The 20,034-nt window shown below is 39.9% G+C and overlaps 1 protein-coding gene across 1 annotated transcript in view; it reads left to right on the forward strand.

Moving 5' to 3' along the window:
* Window positions 1-20,034, forward strand: part of arhgap35a (Rho GTPase activating protein 35a) — a 95,104-nt gene that overhangs the window by 57,061 nt on the left and 18,009 nt on the right. Inside the window, exons 2-3 of the mRNA XM_079823995.1 lie at window positions 5,067-9,199; window positions 15,260-15,407. Of these exons, the coding sequence (XP_079680121.1) occupies window positions 5,456-9,199; window positions 15,260-15,407 (3,892 nt within the window). The 5' untranslated portion in view covers window positions 5,067-5,455. The remainder of the gene's footprint in view (window positions 1-5,066; window positions 9,200-15,259; window positions 15,408-20,034) is intronic.

Raw genomic sequence — 20,034 nt, forward strand, 5'->3', positions numbered from 1 at the left:
CATACTACGCAAATATCTTGTCACTTCTTTTCTTAAAACAGCATGTCCTTATCTGATGCAAACCGAAACCTTTAGATCAGAAAGAAACAGTCCTACAAAACTTTACAGCACATCTCTTAGACTTCAGTTTATGGATTCCTCCCTGTGATCAGTTTGGCTCCTGCCATTTTATCAGTATTCTTAGCTTATGTGCAAGTCAGGCCCGAGGCTGGAGGAATGTGATCTATTTTTAACAGTAGCCTAAAGCTCAGGAAACCTGTGGAGTTTAAACCTTAACTGTCCCTTAAAAGACTAAACTACTCTTTAAAGAAGCTTTGAAATGTCCTGATCCCTTATTGTATCCCCCTCTCATTTAGTTAGCGGCAACCCACCGTTAAGAGCAAGTGCAAACTTTGTGCCCTTTTCGCCACTACATGCTGTTTTTGGTTTAGTTAGCGACCATCTCTCAGATGATCTTTCTTACGCCTGCCAGCCGGACCCCCTTCTCCTTTTTTCACACTTCTACTCATTTATAGGCCATGTTTGAGGACAAGTCCAGGCATGTCCTCATCTATTAGTGACTGTGTCTGTGTCCCAACATGAAAGATAGGGTGAAGTCCTCAAGCCTGCAGGCTACATGCTAGCCTAGCTTTGGCTTGATGGACCATATCATGTCTTATCCAAACATGGCTACGGATATGATCATATCTCACCTCTGATTGGTGGATCCTGGAACATCTTCCTTTGCCTTCTGCTAGATGATGCTAGAGCATAGTGGTTCCTAATTTTTGCAGACTCGCAATGATTGTCTATAAGATTGTAGGGTGTTCCATTTTATTTTATTTTTCCAAAAGGCCCCCTTAGCCACTGTGTCCTCGATGCACACTTTTTTTTATTTCACACTGATGGAGACTCATAGTGAGCAAAGGTGCAAGCTAGTATATGTTTTATTAGACATTTAAGATATGTTTGTAGAATAGCCTGCACAATTATATGAATTAAACTATTATATTAGGCCTCTCCTCTGTGATTCACACTGTATGCCTCATTTCAATTGAACTTGCCATGAGCTTGCACCTGCATAATGATAATAAGCTGCTACATGTTTCTTCGATAAAATAAACCAACTGCAGAGCATCTAACCCTCTCGTTCAAAACTATAAAAAAGAACCCAAAAAAGATAAGGAATTAATTAAACCGGGGTTAATACAAATGAATGATAAGCCAGTCAATGCTCATTTTGTTGAGCAAAGTTATAAGACTGTATAAGAATGAGAAGTTTTGAATGAGAGGGTTAGATGTATCTGCATTTTTTGTCTCCACCAATAATGTCTAAGCTTTGGCATCTTGACACAAGTGACTTTCTTTTTGTGACTTTCCACAGCGCAAGTAGCATGAGCAGTATCACACTTTTATTGCTATGGTAGCCAAATCCATCTTGCCTGTGAACATTTTCACTTTGGTTTCCTTTCTATTATAAATTGTAATTATTGCCAAATTTGAAGACCAGAGCAGTTGTTTGACGACGAGTGTTTTGAACTGTGCATTGACGAGTACGGTTATTTAGTGCTTGAATGTCTGCTTGAAGTGCTTGAATTTGTATTAGTTGATTTTGTATCAACTATACTAGCCATCTGTTTGTGATGTCAATGATTTGTTTGTTGCTGCATTAGCTCATCAGTGGAAAAACACAGACTGATTTGGCTCTCATCTTTAGCTGTTGTAATTTTATCTCGTTCATAGCACTAATAGCATTCGGAACATGAAAAGACAAAGCAATGCATAGAAATACACAGCTGGGACAGATCAGATGTGGCTCTTGTGCTGGCGGCAAAGTGAGTGTTTCAGAGAGCCAGGTCCTGAAGAGCTGAGGAATAATGAGCACTTCCTTAATTAGACTAATGACTTTCACAATTGGTCTTGAACCAGCAAGCATGGCATCACTTCATGTTGGTGACCCAACAGAATAGATGCATAATTTTTTTTTAATATCATTTTTTCCTTTTGGTCCCAGAAGCAAGGAGTCACCACCTGGTTGTGCATGTGTATGTGTTTGTCAATGACACATGGGTCATTGCTGATCTGTATCCAGGCAGCTGGATATGGTTTTGTTAATGTTTTTTCAATTTCTTTTTTATAACTTGACCTCTCAAGTGTTTCGCTGTAAAATGAATTTGCAAGCCACAAAATGCATTCTCATATCTTTTCTTCATCATTGTTACATCTTGGCTATTTAATATGGAAAGCATTACCATGGGGTCCCTCTTACAGCAACCTGTTCTTGAGCATGATTACATGATTACCTGCCCTCTATCAGCATGAATGATATAATAACTCCCTTGTAGCTTACTAACTGATAACCACATCTGATGGTCTCAGCGATGTCCTCATGATTATGATTGCCTACAGAAGACTACAAAAATAGAACAATTGTCTCATTGCATCGGATGAATATAATGACTGAAAGCAAAATACTTTATATATACATTGTCAATGGTGATATTCATTTTCATTACTGTTCTGCAGTGTATTATTTTTTACTATTTTTACTTTATTACTTTACGCTAAAATATTGTAATGCAAGTTATCATAATTTAATGGCTGTATAAGAGTGTTTGGAAAAAAACACTATCTAGTGAACACTGTTGTAAAAGTTGATATTGTGGCTTAATATAATATGGTCAGACTCTTGTATGTGTCATTATAATATTAACGTTTTACCAAAACCAAGCTTAATTGGTGTTGTTTTTTGACCAATCAATGTCAGACATAGGTTTGAGGCAGTAAGCTCATCGCATCACGTTTTCATCAATGTTCTAAAGTTTATTATAGCTTTTTTTTTTTTTGTCATTTGGCCAAAATCTTATGTTATAAAAGATGAAGTGCTACACACAGGCTATTTATGACAGTACTGGCTATAACAAATGCTAGCCTAAGCTCGTCTCCACTCCTTAAATACATAAAACATTAGCCTTATAGTGTTTCTTGAGTAAAGAAAATGCTGTACTTTATTCAAAGAACCAGCTCTTTATTTACCCTTGCATCACAAACGAGCAGAGACTGTCCAAAATATGTGTAGCACTTCATTCAAGATTAAGGCGGGGTGGAGTTATGGGGTTTTACCGTCAGTTTGAGGAACTGATGAGGTTACGGTGTTTAGTCACACGCTCTTTTCAATACTTTTCATTAATTTAGATATTTGCAAAACCCACTGACAGACGTAAAGGGTGACAAATAGTAATGATTTATGAAAAAAAGGTGAAATATGGAGATATGAGGTTTCTGCCTGATGGTCATTTTAGATTAGGGTATTTAATATATGTTTAATAAATTGAAAATATTTTCAATTAATTATGGTTTTAAATGATCTCTAGAGGTTCTGAGAGATTTTACGGTCTTCCTCTGTGAGATACCTGGGTCTTGAACAGTGCAAGTGTAATGTTTAACGTTTAAAATTGAGAAGATGTTTCCAAGCTGTTGTGTTAGGGGAGCTGGTCAATGTTTAAACAAACGTTACACTGTCACACCCATTGCACTACATTGGTGAGTGGCTCTCCACCTTATTTTTATTATAGTGGAGAAGTACAATGACATTCATTCTTGACATTTCAGACCTTTTTTTCTGGGTAAGCCAGCATACTTCACTTCTGTGTTTGCTGCTGTTGAACAACAAGCTAAGTCTAAAATTTTTGATACCTCTTTCCACAAATGCAGTGTTAAAACTTTGATCTGAGGGCTGTTTGTGATTTTTCAAGAATTCTGGCCTGGTATACAGAAGCTATTTCGCCAGAGCAAATTCGCCACAGCAGAATCATTACATTTGGCCCAGACTGTGACCGTAACATCTGTAACTGCAATCATGTGTCACTTGTGATCCCTAGATGTAGTGAGAGAGCTGTAGAGAGCTGTCGTCAGCACATTTGCCTAGTCTTGCCTCCCAGGTGCTTCTGTTGATCTGGGATATGGATTCTGTGGTACCTCTTCTTTAGTGCCTGTCCTTGGCGTACACCCAAACAATTCTTTCTGTCTAGATGACTCCCACTATGAGAATCTGGTTTTGTCCCAACTGCTTTGAGACAACAGGATACTTTTTTACTCTTTTCACTGCATTCTGTAATTATAGCCACATATTTTTTGGTTTGTCGCTGCATTTGGCAGGCTATTGGGGCTCTGGATTTCAAGAACAGTGTAAGTGCTCCTCTGAGCTCTTGTCATCTATTGTCCAGAGGGTTCTGTTCTCTTCGTAGACTTCTACAAGCCTTGACTTAATTTGTTTTGGTGTCCATAAGCTTTCAGCCTGTTAATGTTAATGGTATTGTTAAAGTCTTTTTGAAAATTATTTTTGAGACTTTTTGAGAAGATTTTTGAAAAGCAGCCAATATGCAGTGCTTCCTATTAGGGGTGATTTGTTTCCCTGGTTGCCTAATTAAAACTGGATCTCTGAAGCACTTACCACAGCTTCCGTGTGTGTGTGTGTGTGTGTGTGTGTGTGTGTGTGTGTGTGTGTGTGTGTGTGTGTGTGTGTGTGTGTGTGTGTGTGTGTGTGTGTGTGTGTGTGTGTGTGTGTGTGTGTGTGTGTGTGTGTGTGTGTGTGTGTGTGTGTGTGTGTGTGTGTGTGTGTGTGTGTGTGTGTGTGTGTGTGTGTGTGTGTGTGTGTGTGTGTGTGTGTGTGTGTGTGTGTGTGTGTGTGGGGATTCGAATGTGATGCCTTATAGGGTTGAATCAATACAAAAACATTAACTTTGATATGATACCAGCCTCTTATTGCGTGGTATTGATATCTTTAGGTTACACATAAACAACCCTGGGCAACTTATTATATGAAACTGGGATGGGTGGTGCCAATTCTTTGTAACTTTTGCAGTGGTATATCCCTTTACTGTACTGTAGTAAATATCAACAGCCAATACAAAGTCTTTCATCTTGGTACAAAAACATCGATTTATAAACATATTTGATCAAACTTAAACGATATTCTTAGATGTTTCATAGATGAAAATGTAATTGATGAATTATTTTACATCTCTTATATTATCTTTTTATTTTTTTCTAAAATCTAATTGTAATGTCTGTTTTATTTTTTGCAGGGTCAGATCCAGGCCAGGCAAACCTGAAATCTACAATATTTCTGTGTCAAAGTGCCCCTGAAGAGAGGAGATGGGCTGGAATATTACCACCTGCAGCACACCCGCCTAAGTCCACAGGGACTCCTCTCCCCCACCCTCAAACCCCATTCCCTTGTTCCCGTTCTAAATCTCTGCCAAAATCATGAATGGCCAGATGACTGTGGATTTATAATTTGATCATTAAGGGGATTGGACATATTTGAGCCTACATGGAAAAAAAAACCTAAAGCAACTTTCAGGATCGTTACAAATAAATTATTTGCCAGGCCTGAAAGCATTTGGATGGAACCTCAGCCCAGCAGCTTTCAAACTAGAGCTTCTGGGAATGGCAAGATGAGCGCTGTCATACGATGATGATGGCAAAAAAACAAGATGCCCGGGCACCAACCTACAATCTTGTTGTGGTAGGTTTGTCCGGGACTGAAAAGGAGAAGGGGCAATGTGGGGTAGGCAAGTCATGCCTTTGTAATCGCTTTGTTCGCCCCAGTGCTGATGACTTTTATTTGGACCACACATCTGTTTTAAGCACAAGTGACTTTGGTGGTAGAGTGGTAAACAATGACCACTTCCTGTTTTGGGGTGAGGCGGTACGAATGTTGGAGGAGGGAGCTGAGTGTCGAATGCATGTGGTGGAACAGACAGAGTTTATTGATGACCAAACGTTCCAGCCACATCGAAGTACTGCCTTACAGCCCTATATCAAGCGGGCAGCTTCCAACAAACTGGCCTCTGCTGAAAAGCTTATGTATTTCTGCACAGATCAGCTAGGACTAGAGCAAGACTTTGAGCAGAAGCAAATGCCTGAAGGCAAGCTTTTAGTGGATGGATTCTTACTCTGTGTGGATGTGAGCAGGGGTATGAACCGAAACTTTGATGACCAGATGAAGTTTGTCACCAATCTATATAACCAGCTAGCTAAGACCAAGAAGCCAGTTGTACTTGTGTTAAGCAAGTGTGATGAAGGGGTTGAGCGGTACATTAAAGACTCTCACACCTTTGCCTTGGCCAAGAAGAATTTGCAGGTTGTTGAGACATCAGCACGCTCTAACGTTAATGTTGACCTTGCCTTCCTTACCTTGGTGCAGTTGATAGATAAAAGTAGAGGGAAGCCCAAGATCATTCCTTACTTTGAAGCTCTCAAGCAGCAGAGTCAGCAGATAGCATCCGCTAAGGACCGCTATGAGTGGTTGGTTAGCCGCATTGTGAAGAACCATAATGAAACATGGCCCAACACCAATCGTAGAATGCAGACGTCACCTGAATACAAAGAGTATGTCTTCCTTGAGGGTACTTCCAAGGCCAAGAAACTATTTCAGCAACATGTACACAGACTCAAGCAAGAGCACATAGAAAAGCGACGTAGAATTTATCTTAGCACACTCCCACAGGCTCTTAACTCATTGGTTGCAGACCTGGAAGAGATTGATCACCTGAGCTGGTCAGGAGTACAGAAAGTTCTCGAGACTAAGCGGGAATTCTCCCACTGGTTTGTCATACTGGATGACACACCATGGGAAACTACACCACACATTGACAACATGGAGGATGAACGCATTCCCCAGGACCTTTTGGAAACCCCTGTAGCAGAGGCAATCTATGAGAGTCACTTAGAACACCTGCGCAATGAGCGAAAGAGGGCAGAAATGCGTTGGGAGCTCAAAGAGAAACTTGCATCTTCGCTATTCGTCACACCTGGTAAACCCTGGGAGGAAGCCCGTAGCTTCATCATGAATGAGGAGTTTTATCAGTGGCTGGAGGAGCCAGAGTACCTTGATATCTATAACAAATACCAGAAGATTATTATTGACCAAGCCAAAGAGGACTTCCAAGAACTTTTACTGGAGTACTCTGAGTTGTTCTATGAGCTTGAAGTTGATGCTAAGCCCAGTAAAGAAAAAATGGGTGCCATCCAAGAGGTTCTTGGGGAGGAGCAGAGGTTCAAGGCCCTCCAAAAGCTTCAGGCTGAGAGAGATGCCCTGGTGCTCAAGCATATCCATTTTGTATACCACCCTACTAAGGAAACCTGTCCTAGTAGTCCACATTGTGTGGATGGCAAAATCGAGCAACAATTAGCCCTCCGTTTTCCTACACGATATTCCTTTGATGGGAGCTCAAAATCACAGTTTGGTGAGGGAAAGGTAGATAGAATTAATCTTGTAATTCTTGGCAAAGATGGACTTGCAAGAGAGTTAGCTAATGAGATCAGAGCACTGTGCACCAACGATGAACGGTACGTGCTAGATGGAAGGACTTATGAACTGGCTCTTCGACCTATTGAAGGAAATGTACGCCTTCCAGTAAACTCCTTCCATACCCCCACTTTCACCCCACATGGTTGCATCTGCCTCTACAACTCAAAGGAATCCTTGTCCTATGTTGTTGACAGTATTGAGAAATTACGAGAATCAACCATAGGCCGAAGGGACACTAATCTAGTTCAGCTCCCCTTGTCTCTTCTGTTGGTCACCAAAAGAGGTGTTGGTTCTATTTCTGACATTGGGGGTGAAACAGCACAAAGCCTCATCCAACACGGTCAACAAGTGGCTGGCAAATTTCAGTGCAGTTATTTAGAGCCTGCTTCCCCAGGTGTGGGCTATGGTCGCAATATAAATGAAAAACATTTAAACCAGATCCTCAAAGGTCTGTTAGACACACGAAGACCGTCAGTTAGTCTTGGCAGTAGTTCCCCACCCTCGTTGCCTTCACTTGCAGGTTTCAGAGACTCTCAGCAGAGCACAGAGGCTGACTTACGAATAGTAATGTGTCTAATGTGTGGAGATACTTATGATGTTGACCAGCTTCTTTCACCATTCTTGCAGCCCCAACACTGCCGGCCCTCTTCCAATCTGTCCAGTGGAACATCAGTTTTGTTGGAATTATCTATTGGTGGCCAAAGGCAGAGCATTGATCTTGCTGTTCTGTCTTACCACTCATCATTTTCCTTGCGTAAAAGCAGATTGGTGCATGGTTACATAGCAGTGTACTCAGCCAAACGGAAGGCTTCCATGGAAACCCTTTGTGCATTCCTTTGTGAGGTCCAAGACATTATTCCAGTGCAGTTGCTTGCTGTTGCAGAGACTCAATCGGAACTCGCAGACTCTGAGGCTGTCCGAGAACAGCTTGCCCAAGGGGAGGAACTGGCCCATGAAATTGACGCACGTTTCAGCTCTGTGATCTGTGGACCTGGTGGTGTGGTGGGAGGCTTACATCGGATAGACCACTTCCAGCCATTCTTTAAGGAGGTAGTGGAGAAAAAAACCATTGTAGAGGCAACACATATGTATGACAATGTTGCTGAGAATGTCACCAGTGAGAATGTTTCTTCACCTCGATGTGGCTCTCCAAGCATCACATTGTTGGACTCAGAGGATGACATTGAGCCCTCCCCACCTTATCCCACCCTAAGGGATGATAGCACCTTGACCCATGGTGGAGGTTTCAAGCTCCCTGATTTGGAGGGCGATACCTTCTCGCTCATCTCTGACATCACCACTTTCGAAAACAAGCTTAACAACAAAGTCCCACCTCAGGTGCGACCAAAGCCCAATGTCACCTTTGACATTCCCAAATCCCAAAACATCAGTTCATACATGGACCTGGGCCTACATGGAACTAACCGGCGCTCATTAGTCACCTGGCCACCAGGAAATGAAAGTGGATATGATCCATCTGACTATGCTGAGCCCATGGATGCAGTAGCAAAGCCTCGTCCCACAGAGGAGGAGAATATTTATTCTGTACCACATGACAGCACACAGGGCAAGATCATCACTATTCGCAATGCAAACAAGAGTCATTCTAATGGTGCAGGAAATGGATCTGACAGTGAGGCAGATAGCAGTTCATTAGAGCGTTGCCGAAAGCTGTCTGCTCTTGGAGTTAAACCTCGGCTGTATCGTGATCGCTCCAAACGTCTTGGAAAGTTTAGCAGCTTCCGCACAAGCTTTATTGGCAGTGATGATGAGCTTGGAGGTCTCCCCAAGACTAAAGAGGATGAGCTTGTTGCACAGAAAGGAGACAGTTCCTTAAATGAAGAAGGCGAGGACCCAAAGAGGAGGAATATCTTGAGAAGTCTTGGTAGAAGAACTACAAAGGTAACATTTTATTTATTAAATTTTTTTTTGGGGGGGGGGGGGATTTTGGAATTATACTTCATGGTCTAATATATTGTAAAGAGCACATTTACAGGCTTTAGACATTATATTCGAATTCTAAAGGCAATACTTAATTTTAGAGGGGAAAAGTACTGTATTATCTCATATGCCCACAAGAGGGCGCAAGCGAGCGCAACAAGCAAATGTAAACCAAATCAAGCATCGCGTCTTTTATTGAAATTAAATGACATTCACTTTTTACAGTGCATTAACTTTTCAAACAATTGTTATCAAATAAAATATAATTTCATTAATGAGCATGTAAGAGAAATTAGGTAACAAAAGTGCATAGTGCAATAAAACTGCAAGTGCATCAGTAACCTGAGAAAACATGCTTCAACAGAACGTAATGTGAACACAAAATAGCAAACGGACATTCAGAAACAATCCATTTCCACTCAGTAAACATCTATATAATGTTCGTCAAAAACACCAAACAGTCAACTTGACCTGCAGCGAGTGCTGAGCGTTTTTTGGTGAGGTATGATCAAGTAGCTATGTATTTGCCAGCTGCGCAATATGTGGATACATATAACGTTATACCGCATGATTTTGCTACCAACTGGGAGATTTTCGTCAGCTGGTAGCGTATCTTCTCTTTTATTTATATCCATCATGCTCCAAAGCCCTGATTGCCTTCTTCTGCACTGCTCTGGGTCTGACTATATACGCTGTCGAACAGGTTGCCATGCACATTTTCTCTCTGGCTCCGAGTCCTCACTGTTTTTTCCGCCTTTATCAAATTAACAACACAGCCGCACCGCGCTGTACTGGATAAACTAACCGTGTCAGTTCCGTCACCATCGTGTCTCGTGCGCCTCTACCAAAAATTCGAATGCAGGTTTTTTTTTGTAAATTTGACGAATATCCAAAATTCAAATTTTTATTTGACAGCCCTATTGATGAGTATTTTCTCCTTAAAACTGCAGTGAAATAAAGCCAGTATCAAAAACACGGTTTGAAATCGCTGCCGTTTCTTACGTCACAAACTACCGCGTAACCAATCATATGTGGGTTTTAGCATATCATTACTATGCTGTGAAGCAGGGGAGTCTCAAGAGAAGCCAGGTTATTTCAGTATATTTTTTTGTTGATATAAAAAAATAGGGTACATTTTAGAGATGTTCCGATACCCTTTTTCCCTTCCCGATACCGATTCCGATACCTGGGCTCAGGGTATCGGCCGATACCGAGTACTGATCCGATACCTGGGTGTGTATCTGTATATACAGCTGTATATACTACTAGCCCTGTATGAAATGCTAGAATTATTTTATGGTGTGCTTCAGACTTATCCCTTAATAAAACTTGAACAAATACATGGTGAACTACTGTATTTATTACAGTATTTTTATTATCTGACATGCATTTGACAGAAATATTAGTTATTTTTCTTAAGTGAAAAAGAACTTCAAATGCAGCCACAAATCTAAGACTGCAAACTGAAAAAGGTATTTTAGTTTTACAATATAACTGGATAAAAAAAACAGTGCAACAAATAAATCTAGGAATATAAAAAATGATATATTAATAAGAAAATCTCTTTACAACAAAACAAGTGAAAAATAAGCAACCATTATTATTATTAGTAGTAGTAGTAGAGATGTATTATTATTACATAGAGACGTAGCTTAATCTACTGTACAACAGTAGCCTAAAATATTCTGTCAATTTTTAAAAAATTAAACCAAACTTTTATTTTGACGGGTTGCCGTGAAGATATTTGAGTGTCTGTGTTCCTTATATGACAATTTTCACAAATGAAACGGTAAATTCTCATGAAGTGACAGTTTATGCGTTCGTGTCCTCATATAGTGACCATAGACGGTAAAAAATTATATGGACGTAGAGAAACTGGGGGAGGTTGCCGCTTGATAGTGACACACGGCAGAGATTACAAAGACAGCGAGCGTCACGCGGACATAGCCTACTGCTAACCATAGACAGTTGGCTAACGCGTTTTCATTTCTTCTTCGCTGCTCTAAACAGTGGTTGCTTGTGGCAACATAGCACAACTTCCTGTGTTTGCAATGCATTCTGTGCAGTGAAGAAGAACCGCACAGAGGTTAGACAAAGCTCGCGGTTATAACTAGGGCTGCGTCCCAATTCACCTACTTATACTACGTCCTAAAAGTATGTACTCTTTTTGTGAAGAAAAAGTACATACTTTTGAGTGTGTAGCAGAAAAGTATGCAAGCTTTGGGACGTACTACTTCGTCATCTTTAACGGACTCTGTTGCTTAGTTATGTGTCCCGTCACCATTTAAACTGCCCTGTCAATCATCGTCACAGTTCAAATCCTCTACATTCAATTTAATTTCCTACCGTATCGGAGAGAAATGTAGTAGCACGTTGATCTGCCATTCGTGGGTCTTTAATGTAGAGACTCCTCTCATGTGTTTGCAAAGTTAATGGCCAAACGTATCATTACAAAAGTTCTCAATGCTGTTGCAGGTGAAATATAATGTGGCTAACATTGAATAAATATCTTTTCGTCAGGTTAAATACTGATAATTGCTCACTCAAGCCCCTTTATCTAATCCTCTCTACTTAGCCGTCAGACCGTCACCGTAACCGTCATGTTTGTAGTTTTTTAACACTTTTTATCCGCGTTTGTAGTTTTCGCAATGGGTTGGATCTGCACTTCGAATTCTGACCGGAAATAGTAGACCATCCGGGAATCTTTGGAATACTCTTTTCAACATACTACGATTTGGGACATACTAATTCTTTTTCGAATACTATTTAGTACGGATAGTATGCGAATTGGGACGCAGCATAGGTCTTATTTAAGAAAATGGTATCGGATCGGTACATGGGTTCAAGTACTCGCCGATACAGATGCCAGAATTTGTTGTGGTATCGGTGATATTTCCGAAACTAGTATCGGAATCGGAACAACTCTAGTACATTTAGCTATATAGCAGGTGAATTATGTATATGATTATGATGTTATGATGAACTATATGCCTTTTTCCACTGATGTTCTAAGTTGTTCAAAGCATTTCTAAGGATACTGATTATTAGAAGGTAGCTGTCTGACTCTGAAATGGCAAACATGAACACATACACATAATACACACACAGTTATGTCAAAATGCCGTCTTGGCGAATATTCTTGGATCCACGTATACTAAATGAAGCAATGGTGTAGAGTTACATTCAAGCTATTTTAAGGCATGAAAATTTTTTTCCACAGGAAAAAAAACTTTTAAATATGTAATTTTGGTGATCAGAGTTGAGTTTTAAGGCATAAAAATATTGAATACAGGGGAGTATAATTGATTGATTGATTCATTAATTGATTGATCTCTTGATATAAAAAGTCAGTTTGGACCCAACTACAGTAGTCTACTTTTGTGAGACTAATTATCATACTATTCTTCACTTTATTTATGATTAATAATACACCTTATTAGTGGTTGTTTTTCCACTTATTTAGGACAAACCTGGTTTATTTTTAAATTGTGTTTATATGTAAAAACACAGTGGTAACTCTATTTACCCTAGATCAACACAAAAAAAATTACATCGTGATTTGAAGTTATATTTTGTATACTTTTTCAAAAATTAATTTGTAAATATTTATTAAATCACAGAGTTTTAGAAATTAGATGAAATTACAGAGTTCAAATATGTAAATCTAACATCTTGATTTCTGTCACATTTATGTGACTTTCACTTGATGTTGAACCCAGAAGAAAATGGCCCCAACATATTCAGATAGTTCCATATGAAATTAAAATGAACTCATACTTTAACACTTAATGTCTTGAGAAATGCATGTTTGTGTTCACAACTCTTTAAATTTATTGTTCAGGTAAAATATAGTAAATTTGAAAGATTATTTTACAGAAATTGTCTTTGGTCTAAAAATTTTAGAGGTATGGGTATGCCTATGCCTTCTTTCTTTTCTTGCTGAAAAGTCTTTGTTTAGGGAAAGCCTTTGACCCATGCTCTAAACGCAAATGACAGACTTGGTGCAGTAGCCTGATGTAGGCTGTGTAGATCCACAGAGAGAAGAACCAGTTGTTTTATTTAATGTTTCATAGATGCATAGGCTTTGATCCTTTAGTTTATCTGAATGCATGTGTGCCAAGCTTTGGTCAAGGTTGATTTTTAGTTATACTGTGGTGCATGTCCATTGGATAGTGGAGTAGAGTTAAATCAAGAAAAGCGAAGAAATTAAGTCAAGTTTGACTCTTTTTAATGGTGGTTGGGTGCTGTTCACTTGCAGTGTTCTGCTCTTTGCTTGATAGTCCATTCTACAGCATGGCCTTAACAATGCCTTGTAGGTTGCTTTTCGATTTTTGATTTTTTTGTTGTTGCTGGGAATACTACTATAGCCATCACTTCTATAATATGCTCTATTCACACAAGCAGAAACTTTAGTGACTGTAGTTCTCTTCGAGCATGTGACAGCCTAAGGGCATATGAAAGGATTGAGCCACCACACCAGTTATTCTCATTGAACAGCAGTGTCTTTATTATTTCGGTGGGGTTAAAATGAGGCCATTGGGTTAAATCACCTTGCTTGCATCAATTGCCTTATGGGACTGATCCATAAAGGAACCCATAAAAAAACAGCAGCCTAGTAGCCCCAGGGATCTGTAGGTTTAAGCTCTGTTCAACAAAGACTGTCCCTTTCTTCTGTTAAAGGAGTTCGAATAAGCCTTTCCTGTTCCTGTCTACTATGCCATCTCTTTCTCAGTATGTTGGACTGCGAGGCCGGAAATGTTAACTCAGTCTTTTAAAATCTCCTCACCAAAGAAGTGGAATGCTTTAAATTCCGGCGTCACCTAGTTCCATTCCTAATGCCCCCCGTGACTTTGCAACAGCAACTGCAAAACGAACGGTTGCAATGTGAAGTTTCCCAAAACTGAGTACATTGTGCACAGGTTAGTGAGGCATACCTTAGCTTTTATTCATTCACATTGTAACACTAAAGTATCCTGTCATGTCTGAAGTTGCAAATGGGTGGAGTAGCAGTTATTAACATGATGTAGCTGGTTTGCTTTCTGCGCCTTAGTCTGGGTTGCTGTGTGACCTGCATTGCAGAGTGAACGCATTACTTTTGCATAACATTGCCATCCCAGTAATACTCTCTGTGAACTGTAATTGGAGCGCTGATTCTTTACCGAGAGCCTGGAGAGAGGAGGGTGGTAATTATGTAAACGTCTATTGAGAGGAGCCAGTAGGGATTTAGGTGAAATCTGAAAATGAGGAGAGGAGTGGGGAGGGAAAGAGATAGAGAGGGAGGCAAATGTGGCATGGTTCCTGAATGTGTGAAAAGCAGAGCTTTGACCTGCGGGTGTACCAGGAAGCTGGGATGCCTTCTAGCTATGGAGCAGACAGACTCGGGCCTAATAATTGTCATGACTTTTTCTCTTGCCTGTACTGCAGACACACTGGCCAACGAGCCGTGATGCCCTGCTGCAGAGCATTATGGGAAGGCAGAATGTGGGAAGGGAGGTATGAGCAGTGTGTTCTCCTGCAGAACTTTAAGCTCAAAACTCAATCTCAATGTACCTCAATATATAATATCACATTGCTGGAATAACGTGAATGATTTGACCACGTTCCGGGTGGTCCGATGCACAGCGACCCTAGTGAATGTTGGGACACTTAAAATAAATTAATTATTTGCATGAAATGCAAAATATAAAACCAAGTGGCAACTATTAATGGTAGACCTTTTCTCAAAACTAATTTCACTTTTAAATAACTGGTATCTAGGAGATTTTAGTGGATATATGAAGTCCGTTCTCCTGTAACTGTGTACTCCTGTAACAATGAACATGTTCCACTAACATTTGACAAACATGTTAAGATGTTAAAATACATTTTGTCATTTAATATTAACAATATAACTATTGTTTTTCAAAGCCTGTTGATATCCTTTTGTATGCACTTAATTGTGACTCAAGTATGCGTGCATTGCACCCAGCTTAGCTCTTGTCATTTTACCACAAAATAAGGTGTTTCGCTCCTGTCTTGCAGAAAACATCTCGCCAAAAGGCTCGCCAGTCATCACTGTCCAAACCTCTTGAGAGTAACTACTTTGGAGTTCCTTTGGCCAACGTTGTCTCCGCTGAGCGGCCCATTCCATTCTTCATTGAAAAGTGTATCCGTTACATTGAGACTACAGGTAAGCGGCACATAGCCAACATTCTGATGTTTTATTTTTACATCGGAGTGAGGTATTGGAATTGGCTAGATACTAACACTTGCATGTAAACATAAACAGTATGTGACAAGAAGTCTGGTGTGAAGATTTTATGAAATGGTTGTTATGAACTGACAGCTGGTGAACTGTCTTCCACTCAAAAGAATGTGCTTTCGCATCAACAGTGGAGTACATACATTTTACATTTATACACAAAATACAGATAGATAAAATGAAATATACAGATAGATAAAATAAAATTTTATAATATAGGCTACCTGCTGAAGAGTACTGGTAACAACTAGGGCTGTTTATTGGCAAGGGCCTCACGATACTATACCTATCATGATACATGGGTCAAGATACGATGTATTGCGATACGCAAAATGCAGATGCCACTTCATAAAACTGTAATAGTATACTGTATAATGATTTAAACAGGAACCAAACATGTGTTGTGACCTAATCGTAACATACAACTCGGTTGCTCTAGAGGTCCATGCATTGCACGTCAGGGACACTCTCCCTGCAAAGATAAGCAATGTGTTTACACTTATCTTTACCTCTTCGTAGATCATGGGCACTGCTTCGTCGGTTGTGTCTGCGAGTCAGGATCACATAGTGCGGCTCGATAGTGTTCACCACTATCCACACAACTGCCCACACACACCACAATGATGTAATTTTTGCTGTGGTCACATTCGTGCTTATTCGGGTGCAGCGAGTATAAACCAAGTTTTACTTCTATGACTGGCAACTGCTAGCTTTGTAGACAGCGAGTCATTGACATCTACAGGAGTGGAGGAGGAGGTCGTTTGACACACACAGAGGGATTCATTTTAAATCCGTTTAAATCATGATTTTAAAATGTATCGATACTACAGGTTGAAAAATCGATAAACAATACACAAATATCAATATTTTTTGCGGAGCCCTAGTAACAACAAAGTATATATACATTTCTGTAGCTAAGCAGTGGTCTCTAGCATAGACAGTAAAAGAAATGGACACAGCGACCCCATAGGCTTCGACTGGGAAAATTGAAGTCAGATAGAAGCACTCACTTCCTGATGACTGAGTGTACTGCGCAGCCTCAGACTGAGCTTTACGACGTAGATGTGACGTGAGCAACCTGTCCGCCAGTGGCAAGTCTTCTATTAGTTGTGCAACGTAAAATCTGAATCACCGAAACTTGTAGATACAGAGAGAGTGAGCTGGAGCAACTTTTGATGAAGGAAGCAGGATTTGCGACATCTATATCGGCGTTTATGCCTCCACGTCCCCCCAATTGCCTCATAGACAGTAAAAGATTGCCTACGAGCTTCTCCTCAGGTCTATACGGTACAGCGCGGTTATGACGCAATCATTAGCCTACTTTTTACAAAAACGGCTTCTACGGGGCGATAGTGTAAGATACAAGGTAATGGAGCATTTTATACATAGTCGTGTTTCTTTAGAAATAAACAATAGACAAATGGAGTCTTTAAACGCCTCATATGTAAAGTTATTCGCTGTCAAAATGGGGCCAAAATGAATGGGAGTCAATGGGATGCTAACAGCAGGTGATGACTTGGTTAGCAATGGCTGCCCCTATGGAAGGTACGCTTTCCGGGGGCTGGAGTACCCCCTTGGTCTTTAGCCTCCTTGTTAGTATGCCTGCCTCCCATGCAGGTTGACGCTGGTTCTAATGCCACTCAGCATCCGGGTCACGGCACCACTGCAAGTGGTCCTAATAGCACAGTTGCAGTGGTGCCATGACCTAGATGGGACTGAGGTTTACTGATTTGAGTGTAATGAAGACTCGCTAGTAAGAGCTATGTGAGTAGCTTCTCTGGTCTCAAGAGGTGTGCTAGTAACACTAGAGGCGGAAGTTAAATCCACACAAAAGACACTAACTAAGACCAACCTTAAGCCCCGTTCACACCGCCAGTGACAAAGCGACACGATCCCATTCATTTCAATGGAGCGCTGGCGACACGAGCGACAGTGACCGTTGGCATCAGAATGTGGGCGTGTCAAACGACGCGAGACAAGCGACAAAAGTTCAGAAATGTCAACTTTTTGCAAATGAGAAGCGATTTTCGCGAGCGACAACCAATAGGAGTGAAGTCCAGTGGAGTGCACGTGATCCGTAATGCGGTGTCGTGTTAAGATGGAGATGTTGATTTTAGCTGTTAGCAATTCCCTGTTCTTTACGATATGTCTCTGTGTACATACCTGTGTACTTACAGAGACACATTTAAAAAAAAATGATGCATGGAAGGAGGAGGGTGATCTGCTAATGACGTTTATAGGCAACAGGGTATATACCTAACCTGTATATTAAAATTAGTTAATTTTAAATGATCCCACACAGCTCAGTATGTGAATAAGAGCCTTTCATATCTAGCATTATGGTAATGCAATGCATGTATGCAGGTATGTGCACTTGTTAAGCTCGTATCTACGCAGCTGTGATTTGGGTCGGTAGCATTTAGCTTATCTGCCATTAGCTTCAAGGGATTAAGCTCATCAACTGAGAGCAAGTGTATGTGCCCCGGCTGGTGTTTTCTGTAATGCTGAGTGTTGGAGAACACATCAGTATTCCCTCTGGGATGCATCTGTCCATCTGTAGTTCAGATAAACTGGACCCTGCGCAACCTGGAAAACGTGACAAAAATGTATTTCCGATCATTCTCTGTGGCAGCCCGAGATTAATAAAAGTCATAGATAAACAATCCACTACGTGCTTTTATGTAATAATTAAATGTCTGACCTGACCCTTGAAGAGAGCACTCAACCCCACCCCTTGGATCGTGTGTGTGAACCACTAGAGGCAGAGTGGAGTCAATGGACCTGTCATTAACAGTTTTCTGAAGTCAGCTCCTGATCTTTGTTCCTCATTTCCTTTTTACCCCGCCCTTCTCCTGCCTTTTTCATGTTCTGTTGTGTATGTCTGTAAGTTGCCAAGCCCCTTGCGGTAATTTTCTGCCTGATAACTCCCTCATTGAGATCGATATCACATAGCAGAAATGGTGAACAATCTTTCGGGCTCAGCTCTTTTTTTGTGCTCTGTGGGTGGAACTGCCTCCTAAAACAGCCTACAGCGTGATTTGCTGATAGTACTCTCAGCTTGAACAGTAGAGAATACACACTCACTCACTCAAAATACCTTACCCATCAAAACAATACAACCTAACAACTGTATCAGAATTACGCAGAATTGTTTTTACAAAGACTTTTATAGAAAAATGTCAGTTTGACATGTCAAGCAAGCCCTTCTAACAGCAGCGGATAAGATGTGCTTAGTCATGGCGGCTCAGTCTTATACATATAGCAACACTGTGGCTTTCACTGCCCTAATAAAAACTAAAATTACCTTTAGGTGTATAAATTAGGGATCACTGGCCATGTAAAAACCAACTAGTAGGTTTATGAGGTAAGCTATTTAGATTTAGTTTATATAGATTTTTTTTCTTATATTTATAGCTGAAAGCATAATCAAATAGGTAAAAATATTAAATAAATCGCGTGGAAGGGTATGTGGAGATGAGTTTTGTGAATGACATAAACAACATACAACATGCCTAATTATATATAGGTTTAAGAACGAATGACTAGTTTTTCAAACCAATGTTGAATGGCTGCATTTATTTAATCAAAATCACAGTAAAATTGAAAATAACTTTAATATATTTTAAAATGTAATTAATTTTTGTTTCAGCATCATCACTTCAGATATAATTCTAATATGATGATTTGCAACTCAAGAAATATTTCTTATTATTATCAATGTTGACAACAGTTTTGCTGCTTATTTTTTGTGGAAAAATGATACTTTTTTCAGGATTATTTGATGAATAGAATTTATTTGAAATGGAAACCTTTTATAACATTATCATTGTCTTTACTATCACTTATGATCAATTCAATGCATCCTTGCTAAAAATTAAATAATTTCTTTGAAAAAGGTAGTGCATGCCTAGTCTAAATAACTTTATTAATTTAAAGCATAGTTCATCCAAAAACCAAACACAAATTTGTTTTCCATTCAAGTTCTAAAATGTCCTAAGATCCACCATAAAAGTGTATGAACAATTCTATTCTAACAATTCTGGTTCATGAGAGAAGTAGCAATGTCCAAGAAAGAACCGTTCTTTTCACTCAGATGAATCATTTAAACCATTATGGCTTGAAAAGACATAAAATATAGCGCTTAAATCTTATGGACAACTTGAAAGATACTTTTTTGGTGCTTTTGTGAAAGCTTCAGCCCCCATTCTTTGTACAGTGACCAGCACATTATTTAAAAATGTATTGTTTTGGTCATACACTTTTCATTGTTGGGTGATAAATTCACGTTATGAGCAAACTAGCCAGTTTTTATTTATTTATTTATAGAGAAGGATTCACATCATTTTCTCCCATTTCTTCTTGTGTTTGATGGGGCAGAAATGAAAGCACAGTATCAGTCTGTTACGTAACCTCAGTTTTATATCGTTTCTATAGGGATCCATTTTCTGTCCCTTCCGTTCTACACTCTGGTCCAAAAATACTTGCGTTCCTCTATTGTTCCTCTCATTTCCTGTTCATTCTTCTAGGTAAATCTCTCTCCCATTTACATCTCAAC

The sequence above is a fragment of the Gobio gobio genome, assembly GCF_949357685.1.
Source record: "Gobio gobio genome assembly, chromosome: 8".
NCBI lineage: Eukaryota > Metazoa > Chordata > Actinopteri > Cypriniformes > Gobionidae > Gobio > Gobio gobio.